Source organism: Zonotrichia leucophrys, chromosome 1, assembly GCF_028769735.1.
Source record: "Zonotrichia leucophrys gambelii isolate GWCS_2022_RI chromosome 1, RI_Zleu_2.0, whole genome shotgun sequence".
Classification (NCBI taxonomy): domain Eukaryota; kingdom Metazoa; phylum Chordata; class Aves; order Passeriformes; family Passerellidae; genus Zonotrichia; species Zonotrichia leucophrys.
Window position 1 is genome coordinate 8,050,604 of NC_088169.1, and position 16,189 is coordinate 8,066,792.

Below are 16,189 nucleotides of genomic sequence, written 5' to 3' on the forward strand. Positions count from 1 at the left end.
TGGCTTGAGTACTTTGAAAATATTTATTTCTGGCAAGTTCAGGTTGTCCCAAATAAAAAAAAAAAAAACAAGTATCCCACTGTCGAAGTGGTGAATACCAGGGCTTTGTAAAGACAGGCATGATCTTTTTTGATGGCTACAGGGTAAAAGGACAAGTTGAAAATCTGCTGGTAGACATCATCTTTGGGTAACAGAGGTATTTTGTTCCAGTTGTGAAATTTTATTTATTTCCACACTGTTGCTTCATTAGCACTGCTTTCCTATTATTAGATAAGAAAGTAAAGTTATTGGTGTTTTTAAGTGTTCTTGTAAATCAATATACCTGTTCACAATAAATGAAAAGAGGCTTTTGTCTACAAGATTTGTTTTGAAAGCTTGAATGTAAGAGTTTAGTTATAAGAAGCAACATAATATGACTTTTCAGCAATGGATAGGTATTTTTATTCAACATCAAGAAACCAAGAAGAGGGGCAGCCCTGAAATTACCACATTCTTTCTTTGAGAGAAAATTATTAGTTCTTTCTGAGTTAGGTTTTATCTAAATGGGAAGGATACAACCAGACATGTGAAATAGTCTTTTGTGCATGTTCTGTATTTGATCTTCTTTCTCTTTGCCTACCAGCTCTTCTTTTTATGCTCTCTGTATATTCATTCCTAGTCAGTCTGGGCATGTGTAATTGTACCTCCTAAATTTCTCTGATCTTCCTCCATTATGTTTTCTGGTGGATTTGAGCTGCTGATGTTGGAGTAACCACATCACACAGGTTTGTTAGTAAAACTGGCTTACCCACTAGAGCCAAGAATTTGATTTGAGATGTTCACATAAAAAATAATTGTCACATGTTTTACCACTGAGGTAGTAGAAAATCCACAATAAAAACATCAGGTAAAGCAGAAAATTATTGTTTGCAAGTCTTCTACGTTATTTAAATGAGTTTATAAACCTACAGTTTTGTGAAATAATTGTTATATGCTTTCCTCTCTGTACATTTTGATTCAATACTGACTTGCATTTTATTTTGAAAATCCCAAAGCATTGACCGAGACACTTTAATTACCCTGTTATGAAATAATTATGTACACCTTGGGTAGTCATACTCAGATAATTAACAAGATTCTGAAACGGAAAAAAGGGGTTGTTTCTATTTTTAACATGCTAATAGCTCAGAAATATGAGACAAAAGCAGTAATTATTTTTTAATGACAATCCTATTATAATTTATGTTTGTACACACAAAAAGCAAGTCTGAACAATTAGAATTACTACACAAATACTGCACCTGACTTCAGGCCACATGAAAGAAGGAATTACAAAGCTAAATTATTTGAGGGATGATGATTGTTTATCATATGTATGTCCTTGTTTCCTTTGTACGCAAAAAACATCAGTCTTTTGTAGCAGGATAGAAAATGAGAAAGTAGGAGCACCTGTGCTTGAGATGTGGGAGGGACTGGAAGGGCTGTGGCAGATGTGGTGTTGTGCTGGAGGGATGCTTTGGTCCAGGGATCCACAGCAGGCTGGTGTTTGTGTGGAGTGAGACTGCATTGTCTGAGTCTGAGCAGTTAGGGGCACACTCTGTAGCTGTGACCAGAAAAACAAACTTGGAGTTAGCACAAAAGCATCTCTGTACATGTAGGTAATTCATTTTCCTCCATTCTGCTTTCTGTTCATTGTGCTGTTACTGTAACCAGCTCAACTGATTTGCAGCAAATTTCTGTCTACAGTAATAAAATAGATTTCATTAGGGTCTAGTTACTCTGAAGGGACTGGAAAGGGGAAGATAACACAGATCTGCAGAGGAGACATAAACCCATCTGTGATGAGTGATTTGTGGGCTGGCAGGTGCTTTGCATGGAAACTAAGGCAGGCCCAGCACATAAAATGTGTGGAATAACCAAAGCTAAAACTTGGTGCCATCACTTGCACATAAATGTAACATTGGTTCTCTGCTTTTCATGGGCTGTGAGCTGCATGGGGCAGCTGCTAGGAAAACCCTGAATACCTGGCCAAACCTATTGATACAGGAAAAATACAAGTGAAATAAGCAAATGTAGCATGTACCTGGGAACAACTGATTGAACCACTCAGGAAAATGTACAATTTGTGCCCAATTTCCAAAGCTTTTGTGAAAAGAAGCATATTAAAAACTGCAAATTCATAGAGGCACTGATGAAGATGCACAGTAGCAGTGAGGTTTAACACCAAAAAATGAGCTCTGTTTTGAGCCCCTTATTCATGCACAGCCCCAAGCACTCTTTAGACTGGCCTATATCTCAGAGTACCAGCAGGCTGCATGGTGCTGCTGTAATAAATTGCAGTGAAGCACGTGGCCATAATAGATGAAGTGCATGTGTAGAGTAAGAAGCAGACCCTATCCCACAAGGCCTTATTCCTAAGCTGAAAATACTATTTTAAAAGTATTTAGGTGTTACTGCATTACAAATGAGAGAGGATGTACCTGTGCAAAATGATTTCCCTCACACACATCCCAGCTGCACCCCCAGAGGGGCTCTTTACTCTGAAGGAAATGATCCCTTGGAGGCTCTGGAGACACCTTACCTCTGGGAAAGGCCAATTCTCCTCTTTATAATAGACTTGCAGTTTTCTTTGCCATTTTTGGTGTTATTTGCTGGCAGCTGTATAGAATCATGGGGTCATTTAGGTCAGAAAAGACCTCATAAGATGATCAAGTCCAACCATTAACCCAGCAATGCCAAGGCCACCACTAAACCAGGTCCCTAAACTCCCCATCTACACATTTTTAAAGAACTCTGGGGATGGTGACTACACCATTAACCTGGGCATCCTGTTCTCATGCTTGACAACCTTCTCAGTAAAGAAGTTTTTACTGCTATCCAATGTAAACCTCCCCTGGCACAAATCAAGGCCATTTTGCCTTTTGTGATTGCTTTTGTTACCTGGGAACAAACCAACCCTGACCTGGCTATAACCTCTTTCAGGCATTTGTGGAGACTGATCAGGTTCCCATCAGCCTCCTGGTTTAATTTAGAATACTGTTTTCTCTGTGGTATACAAGTGTCACTTAATATTCTATTGCTTATTACATTTTTTCCTAATGATCATTGGTTTTTATCAGTGAGAATACTTTGAGAAGGGTCAGAGCTACTTGCAATGTTTCTAAAAGAAAGCAGATATTCATTCTGAAGGATCTGAAAACTAGATTTTAGATTTATGGGTACATTATTTGCAGCTTATCCTCAGTATATATGGACTGAGAGTACTTCCATGCTGAAGAGCTCAGATACAGGAGCAGGGAGTGCTTTCCAAAATACCTTGATATTTGGTAATTTGCACAATATTGTCTCACCACTATACATAGGTGGATTTGTTTTACTTGGTGTATTCTAAGAGAGATTTATATCTTAGAACATTAGAAGAACTGATGTGTTAAGATTGAGCAGTTAGGATGTATCTGTGTACCTATAGCTTTGCCATTTAATGTAGCTAGCATGTAAAAATGCTTCAGGTTTAAAATCTCAAATTCATAAAAGCAATATTTAACAGGGTTGTAGTTGGCCTATTTGAGGTAAGTGAAGATGGCAAATATATAAAAACTGGCCAGGTGAGGGGGAAAATGCCATTGTGCACAAGCCTTGAACATACATGGTACAAAACTCAGTAAACTCAGTAAGAGCTGTATGTCAACACTGAATTTTTTTATCCTTTTTTCATTAAGTAATAATTCAGTTCCCTAAATGAAGCAGTGCTTCTAAAGCTTTCTCATTCTTCATCTATAAATTAAATTGTAAGCCACATCCCTTTAGGTCTGCAGATTCAAAGCTATCATACCCCAATATGAAAGCACAGATTTCTTGTGCAGTATGCTCTCTGTTCTTCAGTCACTGCTGGTGTCAGAGCTGATTATATATATATATATATATATATTTACTTATTCTGTGTATTTTTTTATTTATGTAAAATACATCAGTCCTAGTCAGTTCATGTCCCTTCCAAGAGCTCCCTCTGCTGGTGCCAGGGAATTCTCTCAGGTTATGACTGTTCTGATGTTTCCCAAATTTTTTTGCATCATCCACTTAGGTCTTCAATATGAATATATTTGTATGTTTACTTCAGTGGATCTTAACTTACCTTTTTTTTCTTTTTTTGTGGTTTTCACATGCTTATGCTGATAGTTACAAAGCCTTGAGACTTTCTGAACTTTTCTTCCATCAATATTCCAAAACTTTATTGGTTTTTTATCATACAAGGCTTTCAGTTTCTGCAAACTCATCTTGTGATTAAGCTGTTGCTGAGTTTTTAGTCACTGAATTTGCTGGGATTTTTTATAACTGAGGTTGACTCTGGCTTTTTTTCAGCCTCAGGTAGACAAAAGTCTCATGATTTTTAGTAAAATTCAGTGTCATGTTTTGAATATATTGTATCACATGGAGTGATAAAAGCCCTCTTTACACATGAATCACAATCTTCTCTTTAAAAAAAAGATTTTGTCTTGAAAAAATAGTCATTGAAGTGAGAGATTAAAGTACACCTGACTCCTGTTTGTGCTTGGGAGGCCAACAGAGTTCATCTTAATGGAGTATAACTTTCAAACATATTTGCCAAGAAGAAATTCAAACTGGCACTTACTGGTACAAAATTTCAATTAAAAATGCTGGAATCTGTAAGTGGGAGGTAGAAATACATGTTAAAGACCATGCTGATAATAAACACCTTGTGTAATAGAAAAATTAATTTAAAAACATCACACTCCTCCCTCCATGTCTCAGAAACTATTGATGCTGCTAAAAAGCCTGAGTGCCTCTGGATCTTTAATTTCACTGACTTGTTATAAAGTACAGATAATTTGTCTTCTAAAGGGTTCTGCTGCTTCATGAGAATGACATCTCCTTATTTTTGGTAACTGATCATACATTTTATATATTCTACATTTGAGAGAGGGTTGAGAGGTTGACATGAGGGATTTTTTCAAATGAGCCAGTAAATTCCATGTCCCTGCCCCATGGCTGCTATATGGACTCTGTGATATCCTCTGGGTGATATTTATATATTTATGTATTTATTTTTAAATATTTACATTCTCTGGGATGTATGGACTCTGTGATACCCTCTGGGTGATATTTATATATTTATGTATTTATTTTTATTTTTAAATATTTGCATCATCTGGGTTGTATGGACTCTGATATCCTCTGGGAATTAATTTATTTTTTTTTTAAATGTACTCCTGGATGTATGGACTGATACCTGGATGAATTAGCCCTGATGCAACTGGGGTCAGGACTGGCAAGACAGAAAAACTGCTGGGAATAAAACCTACAGAGAGGAATATTGATGCAGTGAAGAACAGTCATGGTTTGGCAATATGGGGCTCTTTGCACTCTTCAATGTGTTTTTCTTTTGGTCACCAGTCCCTCTGGCAGTTGTCAGTGTTCTATCCACATGATAGTGTATTTTGCATGAGGGAGACCTTAGGGATTTATTTGGGAGTTAAAGCTTCTGCACATGGCTTGTGGCTCCCTAAGCAGAAGTTTGGCATTGCAGGTATGTAATAAAGCAGAAGTGATGCTAATATTCTGAATAACTTACTGAAACAGCCCTGGGATACTGGCTGTCCAGATGCCCTGGAATTTCTGCCTTTTGGGTTTTTTCCTCCTTGATTCTTTGTGGAGAGTAAAAAGAAAAGGTGTGGAGGCTGAAAATGTAATGTTACATTCAATATTTTTGCAAGTGCCTTATTAAACATGAGTTATATGATGTTTATTTTATTGTTCTGTTGTTAATCTCTTCTTGCCCCATCAGGCTGAGAACATTTCTAGATAAAACTCTTAGGTCCCTTTCAGGAGAGGGAAAAGAAGGGCAAGAATGCTTTCATTTTAGAGAAATGGCAGCCTAATTTAAGACTAAGGTCTGTGAATATTTCTGCATCCAAAGGGTAGTGCTGCTCATTGTGGGAAGTTTGGTGATCAGAAAGATGAGGAAGAAAAGGAGAAAGGTATCAAATTTCAGAGCTGGTGATGCAGTATGTGGGCTGTCAGTGTTCTCAGGTGTTTGTGAGCTGTAAAATCTCATCTTGCCTGCTTAATTATCCAGAGGAGAATGCCAACTGGCACGACTGTACTGTATTTCTAGAGTATTTTTTAAAGTCTTCATTTAAAATTCAAATTGAGTAATATTTTTTTATTACTACACTTGTTAGTATAGAGTTGCACTTGCAATGCTTATAAGAACAGACTTAACCTAATATCAGGGGCTAATTGTTAAATTGCAGTGTCCTCTTTGCAGGGCATTGACTTTTCTTGCACGCCTTGTTCAATGAGCAGTTTAAACAATTAAGTAAATGTTTGCTATTGGTAATGCTTTTAGAGAACTGTTACATGACTTGAGGGACATAAAATGGTTAACCTGTGGCAAGCCATTTTCTATTAGATTACCCATTAAATGCTGTTTTAATGAGTAATGCACTGTACTTGTATCTAGAGTATAAGATTTATGTAAGGGAAATAAATACATTTTTAAAGCATTTTTATGTAATTGATTGTAGTTACCAGGTTTTAAGCATTTTTGCCTCTTTTTACCTACAGTATGGATGGAGCAGACCTGTGTTTTGAAATTGTGAAGAGAGCAGATGCTGGATTTGTCTACAGTGAAGCTGTAGCCAGGTATTTATTATAATTTTAATTAATCCCTCAGGATAAATAGAAAAGAATGGAATATAGTGTTGTACAATCTGTTAGCTAAAACTTGAAAGTTGTACTATAAATAATCCTATTTCCACACTCTAGATGTTTATTGCAATAATTAGCACAATCAAAGTAGAATTTTGGAGCATTTTGCCACTTACTAGTTACAGATTTGGATGAGATTACTGAGTAAAACTGTATTTCACATCTGATACATAATTGGCTGTGTTTGCCTTTATGGATCTCTCATGTGATGGCATTAAGTGACTTGCCTGACAGGGTGAGAATTTTACTGGTGGAGTTGGTTTGGTTTTTTCTTTCTAGATGGAGTTGATTTGGGGTTTTTCTGTCTAATGTATCACTGTATTTATAGTCATCTCACCTTTTCACTTATGAGATTAACTAAGATGAAAGACTGTAAAATTGCAAAAGGGCAATGAAATCCACTGTCCTGATGGCCTGATAGCTGAGCTCAAAGCCCACAGCATTCTTTGTTTGCTTTTCTCAACACTGTGGATTTTTTAGCATGCTAGGAGCCAGGTTGGAGGAGACATCAGTGTCTGTGTTTGAAGCTCCTGCTCAGGCCCAGCACAGCATTTGTGTTGTGCTGCTCAGGCTTTGTCCAGTGGGGTCTAGAATCCCTCCAAGGAGGGAGATTCCACAGCCTCCCTGAGCACCTTGATCCAGTGCATTGTGATGTTCCTGTGGGCAGAAACATTGCCCTTAACCACCTGGAGCCCCCAGAGGAGTCCCTGAGCCACAGTGATGCTCTGAAGCAGCACAGGGTGCTGCTGCACTTGTTGGCCCTGCTGTGGGCAGTGATCTGTGGGCAGTGATCTCTCAGGGCATCCTTTGGACACAGTGGAGAACAGGGATGCTCTCCAGTCTGCACCGAGCAAGCCAAGACCTTGGTGCAGTCCTTTTCCAGATAAATCAGCCACTGATACTTACTTTTTTCATTCTTTTTTCCTTTGTGGTTTTTTTTTTTTGCTAAAATAAATGAAGGGTCCCTGACTTCTTTGTTATATCAAGCAGAATTATTGAACGTTTGAAATCTTTACAAAAACCTGCAAAACACAGATTTTTCATTTCTAATTTCCGTCATCTTCAATCAGAATAATTCTCAAGCTTGAGATTGTATTATTCACTACTATAAACCTAAACTCCGTTCTAATATGCATTCTCCATTCATCTCTGTGTATTTGAGATTAAATTGTTTGATTAGTTTTATACAGTTAGACTCTTAATACTTAGATTGTTAAATGTGTATAGTAATTTTTCCTGCAGGTTTGTCATGCATAATGTGTTTGTTTTTTCAGTCATTACATGAGACAGATACTGGAAGCTCTACGTTACTGTCATGATAATAATATAATTCACAGAGATGTGAAGGTAAGGGGGCTTAATTACTTTTTTTTTTCCTTCACCACAATAATGCAAAGTGCTGAATTTCAATTTCTATAATTTAGAGAGGGGGGAGGAGCTGTAGAAAAGGAATCTCCATTTGCTGAGTGTGTTTTCACTCTTACTGTGTCATATAAGATTGAAGCCCACCCTAATTCCATCAATATAGAACATTTAGGAGGTCTGTATTCACAAATTGTACATGCATTTGATTACAACATGCTTTGAAAGTCAGTTTAATTTCTAGTTTTTGAATATGCATACGGAATCTGCTTGCATTTTCTTCTTGTTAGGAAAATGTGTATATAAATTAATTGCATAAATTAAACTGGAATTGGTAGTTTATTGGCATCAATTTGACAGCATAATGACAGCCCTCATTCACACTGAGATTTCATAGAGATGCACAGGCTTAAATGCTACAATATTGGTAATATTATCTGCTTCTTGGAGACAGTCCAATAAACATTTATTATTATGAAAACTTCTTTAATATAAATAAGTTTGGGAAGATAAATGCAGTGTTTAAGACCAGTGTGTGTGCATACTGGTTTTAATCTGGTGAATTTTGTGCTGTTTCTATGGATATTTATGGAAGTAGTTTATCCTAAAGTACTTCATTGTAAGTAGCTGGGAGTTTTAACCCAAGTGGGCTTGACTCTCTTCAATTTGAATATGCATATTCTTTGTTAATGTCATTGCCTAAAGTGGTTATTCCCACTTCTCCAAGAGTTTGGTTTCATCCAAAGTGAGTCAAGCACTGTAGGAAGTAAGAAAAATACTGGCAAGCTCTGATGGTGCAGTTTGAGAGGTGACTCTTGGATTTTAGTGAACAGAGAAGATGGAGGGAGGGTAAACTGTGCTTCAGACTCCTGCAGGTGACCTGTGAGGGGAGGGAGTACAGACACTGAACTGGTGGTTTTTATGAGAAGTCATTTGGTCTTCTGTACCCAGACATTGCAGACCATTCACAACCTCTTACTCCTTTCCTTTTAAAATCAAGAAGATTATTAAGAGGCTTTCTTTTGAAGTTTTTTTCTTTTAATAGTCATTTCTTAAGACAGAGTCTAAAAATCAGAATTTTTGAATGCCAGCTCTTAATTGCTAGTAGAATGTCTCATCCTGTTCTGTGTTGAGGGTTCTAGGTACTTTTAATTGCTTGGTTTTAGTACTTCATGAATTTCAGAATTAATTTAATCTTTATGTTGCTGTGTCTTTGTGAAAGCTCCACTTGCTTTTCTTGAAAAAAAACCAAGTGTTAGCTTCAAGGGCCTTTAAAGGAGGCCTTTTTGCTGAGGGTAAAGTGGGGATTTATTTTAGTGCTTATCCGGTCTCTTAGAACCTCAGATTCACAGGGTTGTTTTTTAAAAATACCATCCTTATAAATGAAGCTGTTCAAATTACATGGGTTAGGAAAAAAATGTCTGAGGTATCGGTGTAAAGCTGTTTAAACCAGCAGTGTTTTGTTTTGGCAAAAGCAGTGCAGAGCTGTGGGGTTTGAGAGTTGAACACAATAAAGTGCAGTATCCAGGCTCTAGATGTCACTGTAGATGTTGTTTTGAAAGGAAATAGACTAAATGACCACTTTAGAAATTACTTGAATGGGTGAAAGTGAAAGTGCTTTGATAAAATCTATAAGGTTGATATAGTCAGGCTACATTTTTCTCCCTTTTAGATGTTCTGTGAGTGTTATTTTGAAATGTAAAATGCTTGGTGGTTTTGCTGCACAGGAAGATCAGCACCTTCTAGTCCACATAAGGTTCAGGTGTCTTTCAGCTGTTTTTGTGCTCCCTTAGCTCCTGGCTGATTAGGAAGTTAGACAGTTTATAGCAGACAAAATTAAAGTTTGCTGTTGTCTGGTGCCAGAAACTTCACCTGACTTTTCCAAGTGACTCCAGCCTGGGACAAACTCACTGTTCCCAACATTCACCTCTGATGTCAGAATGAAAATGTGAAAGCTTTCACAGCATGGCCTGCAGTTGTCCTAATTGCTCTGTGAGACCAGATATTTCTTGAGCCTGTGTATATCATTTGGGCCCCTTCAGCATTGCTTAAAGGCTTTATAATCAGTGACAATTAAAAATCTGCTTCACCCTCAGTGAACATGATCCTGCAGTGCTTGGAAGCTGGATCACATGGTAAGGAAAACAGAAGGTGCAGGAAGGCAGAAAACTCAAGCCAGTTGTGCATCAGAAATGTGAATGTCAAGAATTTTTTCCCTTACCACAGCATTTGTTCCTGTTCTTTCACCCCACTGATAGAGGACTCAGCAATTCCTTTTCTTCTGTCATAACCTTGCTGTGTCAGGAATACCCAGAAGGTGACTGTTGAAAGTAGCAGCATTGAAAGGAAGTCTTTTCCATTACCAAATGTTATTACAGAGCAGCTTGTGTACAGAGAAATCTTTTATGTAAGAGAGCAGCAAAAAGGAAAGGGGGGGATATGGCTCAGAAATGAGATTCTTGTGTTTTCCTGTAAAACTCCTGCTGCAATTTGAGTACCATTTGTTACTGGCTTATTTTTGCAATAACCTTAACAGAATGGTTTTTATCAGTAAATTATCAAGAGCTTTTGCAATCCTTTCTGAGCCTTTATTGTTATGTAGAATTTTCCATAGTTGCAAAATTGTTGCTATAAAAATACCTTTTAGTATAACTGAGGGATATAAGAGTGAGAGTATATAAGGTGTAAGAGTAATTTAATCACATCAAGAGCTTTAGTTGCTGAAGTTTTATCCTTAACTCATTCCAAGTGCTCCAGCTTTGTTCCATGATTTCCACATACCTGTATATGTCCCTGATTAGCAAATTAGTGTGCAACGGGGGTCAGGGTAAGCCTGTCAGCAAAATGCAGACATCCAAAATTTTCATTATGGCTTTATCTGGATAGGTATTAATGCTTGTTCCTACATGTGATCATCTAAATAGATAAACCTGCTAAAGCAAAAATACACATATTCTGCCTTCTCTGTCATTAAGATTCAGTTCAATATTTCTGTGACTGGGAGTCAAAACCAGGGAGTTTTTCCAGGGAATAGGACCAAGTATTATGCTCTGCACTGTGTGTCACATACACATCTGAGTTGGTGCAGGTGACCTGAGACTTGACCTGTGGATAGATTTGCATGGTGATTTTTGCATTTCACAGAACTTAACCCATGATATGAATTCTGAGAGCACACTCAGTTACCACTTCTGTCTTTCATTGCCTGAACTGCTTCTAGCTTAGCATTTCAGATTTTGCTGGTAGAGTTCAACACTCCTACACTTCTGCTTTTGGGCATTTCTAAAAAATGAGTAAAAGTAGTATATATATGTTTGTGTGTGTTTATGTAACTGTATATTTGGCTATTTAAAAAATTACCAGGATAGAATCTGTTCTTTATCTTTTTCCATGTTTGAATACCCAGAACAAGAAATCTGTTGCATGTTACTTTCCTTCCAGTCTTTTCACTTTGAAACTTCTTTTATGCTTTCTGGGGACATACAGTAATAATTGGTGTTTTTTCTGTATTTTTTAGAGCTTAATAGATCCTTGAGATCCAGTAGCAACTTCTTGGTGAGGATTTTGTTACATATTAAGTTGTTAAAAAGTGATTAAGGCTGCAAAACCCCCTTTTTCGGAGGTGCAATTGAGTGTCCTACCTGGCCACATTTTTTTCTGTGATACACTTCCTCATTCAATGTACAACATGAGACTCCAAAAACAAAACTTTCAGTATCATTTCTCAGTGTTTCTTCAGGCAATGCTCTTTTCCCCTGTTTATTTTCACTCCTGTGCCCCTGCTTCCTATCTCAAGGTCCCCATGCTTGTTTTGTCCAGCCCTTTTCCTGTTGACCTGTTAGTATGTTCAGAAGCAGTTTGGCTGAGAAAAGTGTATTTATTCTGCTTGGCCTACCTGGAGTTGAGCATTTACAAACTTTATGATCAATAAGTTTATATGTTTCAGTCACTTGCTCACACAGTCAGAAAACTTGTGTCTTCTGATTGATGAGATGGCTTCCCCTGCAGCATATTTGAATGGCTTAACCAAAAATTTGACAGGCTCTTGTGGTCTCTAAACTGCTTTGCAAACCAGGTGCTGTGCCTGTTTGCCTTATGATTTTGTGTTCACTGCAATAGGAATGAGTTGTTTTATTGTTTTTATTAAACAATTCACATGTCACCTGCTAACTTGTGATTTTGGCACCAGCACGTCCAAGCAATGCAGGAAGTTTTCCACATGGGCTGTGTTTTGCTGTAGTGTTTTTCTAACTCTCCTCATCCCTCATGCCTTTAAGTTTTGGGGGATTTTCCTCCATGAACTCTTCTGTCAAATGCTAGACCAGTGCAGGACTCAATTTTTAGTTTCTCAAATTGCCTGTACTGCCCTAAAGCTTTTCCACTATTTGAAACAAGAAAAACTTCGATGCAGTTAAGAACTTCAAAGGACATCATCTTGGGCAGATTACATAGGAAAAAAGCCAGGCATATGTAATTTTTTGGTGCTATGTAGAAGTGTTGGAATGGGATCTTGTTAAGAGTCTATCACAAAGTTATATTTGATTAATAGTTCCCAAAGTTTCATTCATTTTCTTGCCTTTTTGATAAGCAGTGGGGAACAAGTAGTTGTGACTAGAAAAATGTAGGAGGAATGTCTTCAGCCTATGCTGCCCTCAAAAACTGTTTTAAGAGAAACAAGCCCAGGAAGGCATTTTGCTGAGATAATTCAGCTACATTCCCTATAAAGTGTACTTCAGGAAGGACAGAAGTGGTGGGGTTTGGGTTTAGGTTTGTGCAGATCAGAAGAGCACTTTGGTAGTGAACAGCTCTGCTCACCCAGACTTGCAGCTGATGATCTAAAACCAGTCCTGCCAGCAGCACTTTGCCATCTGGAAAGTGACTGCTCAGTTCTGCCTTGCTGTGGTTGCTTGGCTGTTGGATGTGTAGCACAGTTGTGCTTCACCCATCCCAAGGAAAGTGTCTGTGCTTTGTTCAACCTTCTTGTAAAGGAAACCTGTGTCCAAAACTTTCGCTGATAACGAGAGAGTGGGGTCCTCAACTCCAGCCTAGTTTTTGCCTTCTTCCTTCACTTTTTAGGTAAAAGGAAGTGTCCATAGGTCAAATGTAAAACATCTTTTGTATTACATGGATTAATGGGTATTACACTGTTCACTCTACAAACTTGGATTCATTTGGATGTACACATAGGATTTATTATGACCAATGTTGATGCAGCAAGCAGGATGATTTGAAAAGGAAATGCAATATGTTACCATTTTATTTAAATATTTGCCATTTTATATCAAAGCTTGCCTAAAGGTTTAAATTAGTTAATTATTATTTATAGTCTTTTGAAATCTTTCTATATTCCTTCCCATTTCAGTGAAAATATCATCATTACGTTTTTGATCTTCTGGTGTGGATTTTGTAAACAGGGCATAAAAACTTTTCTTAAATGTTTTATCTAACAGAAGGGTTATAAGTGGATCTAAACTGCTTTTAGTAGCAGCAAGACAAGTAAGGACATTTTTAATTTCTACTAGATAATTTAATCTTGGACAGTCATTATCTGTAAGAAATCCATAGAAAATTGGCCTGAAAATATGATATGGAAGAAAACAGGCAGTTAATATCATCTGGATGACAAGAATGTTTCTTTTCACTGTTCTGTAAATGAGATGTCTTTCTCCAATGCAGGTGTTTTTTTGTATTCTGCTCAGATGTCTGGTAAGAGAATAGTACGACCACAAAACGGTCATAAAAGCCAGAAAGAAGCACACAGTGGCAAGATAAGCTGCAATCATTGCAGGACGCTCACCAGCTTCTACCTTGATGTTGTAGCATGTGGGGAACTCTCCTGAAACCCTCTCCTGGACGTTGTAGGTGATGGCTGTGGCTGTAACGCACAGCACAATCAGCCAGATAACAGCACACAAATATTTAGCAAACTTTGGCTGCCGGAACTCGTGCAGGAGGCGCCCGTGGAGGGTTCCTGGCAGAGCTGGGGAGTGTTGTGGGCCACAGTTCTTCTTCAGGGTGGCATACTGGCTGAGGGCAGTGGAGCACAGGATGGTGATGGTCACGTACATGCTGACGTGCATCACCAGCGTCCCCAGGTGATGGGCGATCCTGCACGCCACCGATTCGTAGGGCCAGCGGTGCCCCCCGGCAAAGTAGGCAGCCAGGAAGGGCATGGTGCTGCAAACCAGCAGATTGGCAGCCACCAGGTTGGCCAGGTAAATGTACTGAGTCCTTCTGGTGGGCACTTTACGTAAAAATATCCAGGCACTCAGAATGTTCCCAAAGATTCCAGCGGGAAACAGGCAGGAGTAGAGGATGGGGAGAGCTACGGTGGTAGCTGGTGATGGCTGAAGACATGATGAGTTGTTCATTTATGGCAGGATTCCTTGAGTGGTCAGAGCTGAAACACAATTTAAAAATTAATATTTCTGTAATACGCATCTAACATCTCTTCTTTGCTCTTATCTGAGCTGTTTCTGTCTCCCTGACTTTTCATGCTGTTACCTTAAGTTTGCATGAGGTTACAGTTTGGGCACTCTCTGCCACTGAAGTTTCACGAAGAAAAATTAAACCCCAAAGCTTTTATGTGCATAGAATCTAATAAATTAAATTAGGAAGCTGAAGGTTCAAGCTAGGGTCTGGCAATAACTTCTATGGTCTTGGTTTATTTCTGAGTCTTCTGGAACGTCTGTAACCTAATTTGGAAACCACTTACAGACCATTTAAAATTAAATGAGCAAATTAAGTGCAAAGAATTACTTTAATTCCAGAAATGCAGAAGGGTATCTGTACCTCCATTTAACTATAAATTAATCAGTATACTGCAAGAATCTCACTATATATATTTATTCTGTGCTCATTTCTGTATGTGGTGTTACTTTATCACAGCTCTAATGTCAGATGTACATTTAGCAACTCAGTCCATATTTTTTCATATATACAGTGATTATTGAAAACTGCAGTACATTAATTTCTTCCAAGTTCATTTTTCAGTCTCTTCTCAATTTCCAAACTGAAAATAAGAAACGAAAGTTCCGTGCAATGACTGTGTAAAAAATGACATTTCAGTTACAACCCTGTAGTGGAGAGTTTTTACTGTTGTATGCATAGATATACATACATATTTTAGTGGAGTGTATCCTAGTTAGTTTTTTTCCCCATATCAAATCATATTAAAAAAACCCCAGATTTCAAACTTAGAGACTAATAATACTTTTTTTAAAACAGCTGTAAACAAATGAACTCAGGTGCTAAAGAGGGTTTGGTGTAGCAATTGTAAAAAGCCCAGACAGTGGAAAAACTGTGCTTTAGGCAGTGTTTGACAAACTCGCAATTTAAACTAACTTTTATAGCTCTTGCATTTTAATGTACACCAAGTTCTATATGTACTGTTGAACCAAAATGTATTAAATTATTTTATTATAATGAGTTAAATTCACAGAGTAATTGTTAATTTACTTATTTAGAAATAAATAAGTAAATTTTGAATGAATGAATGAATTTTGAATGAATGAATGAATGAATGAATACTTATTTTAGAAGTCTAATGAAAATTTTTGTAATTGACCGAATTTCATGAGGTAAAACAAAGCAGTAATTTTAAGCTTACCTATACAAGTTGCAGGCACCTTCTTTTGCTGACAGGAAATATTTCTGTCTGGTATCTGTTTATTCTCCACTGCTGCAGTGAAAATGATGGCACTGGAACCTGGAGAGTGCAGTTAAAAATTTTTCTCTGGCATAACTGGGTTTTCAGAGTGTACACTTTCCTTTTACAATGTCAGGAGGCAGGTAGGCATTTAAAGTTCAGAAAATATGATGTCTGTACTAAAAAGGCTTTGAAATTAATTCAGAATTGCTCCATTAGGGAAAAAAAAAGATGGAGATAGCCTGGAAGAGCAGCTGTGACAGTCCTTTAGGTGCAGCACAGAAAAAACACCTCACAATCCTTTGTGTAGCGCTTTCCCCTTTTGGGGGTGGAGGAGTTCTCTTTAGGACTGCCCTTTTTTTTTCCTTCACGCTGCTCTTTTATGCATGACAACTTGTCCTTTCAGTCATATTTAACAGTTTTTCAGCTCCACAAGCTGTCTGTTCCCAAAGGCCATGTGCAGTAATGCCG

At 37.8% G+C, this 16,189-nt stretch overlaps 2 protein-coding genes across 11 annotated transcripts in view; one reads left to right on the forward strand and one right to left on the reverse strand.

The window, feature by feature from the left end:
- The window catches only part of CASK (calcium/calmodulin dependent serine protein kinase), a 191,013-nt gene that overhangs the window by 81,462 nt on the left and 93,362 nt on the right, over positions 1–16,189 (forward strand). For all 10 annotated transcript variants that reach the window (XM_064706397.1, XM_064706406.1, XM_064706424.1 and 7 more), the window contains exons 4-5: positions 6,565–6,642; positions 7,983–8,055. In XM_064706397.1, coding sequence (XP_064562467.1) covers positions 6,565–6,642; positions 7,983–8,055 — 151 coding nt within the window. The remainder of the gene's footprint in view (positions 1–6,564; positions 6,643–7,982; positions 8,056–16,189) is intronic.
- On the reverse strand, positions 13,380–15,762 carry GPR82 (G protein-coupled receptor 82). Its single transcript, XM_064704078.1, has 2 exons — positions 15,680–15,762; positions 13,380–14,470 (listed from the first exon to the last, which is right to left on the reverse strand). The coding sequence occupies exon 2, from the start codon at positions 14,439–14,441 to the stop codon at positions 13,380–13,382; it is 1,062 nt and encodes a 353-aa protein (XP_064560148.1). The 5' UTR covers positions 14,442–14,470; positions 15,680–15,762.

Excerpts from the sequence above, each read along its gene's own strand:
- GPR82 (XM_064704078.1), bottom strand. The coding sequence starts at position 14,441 with ATGAACAACTCATCATGTCTTCAGCCATCACCAGCTACCACCGTAGCT.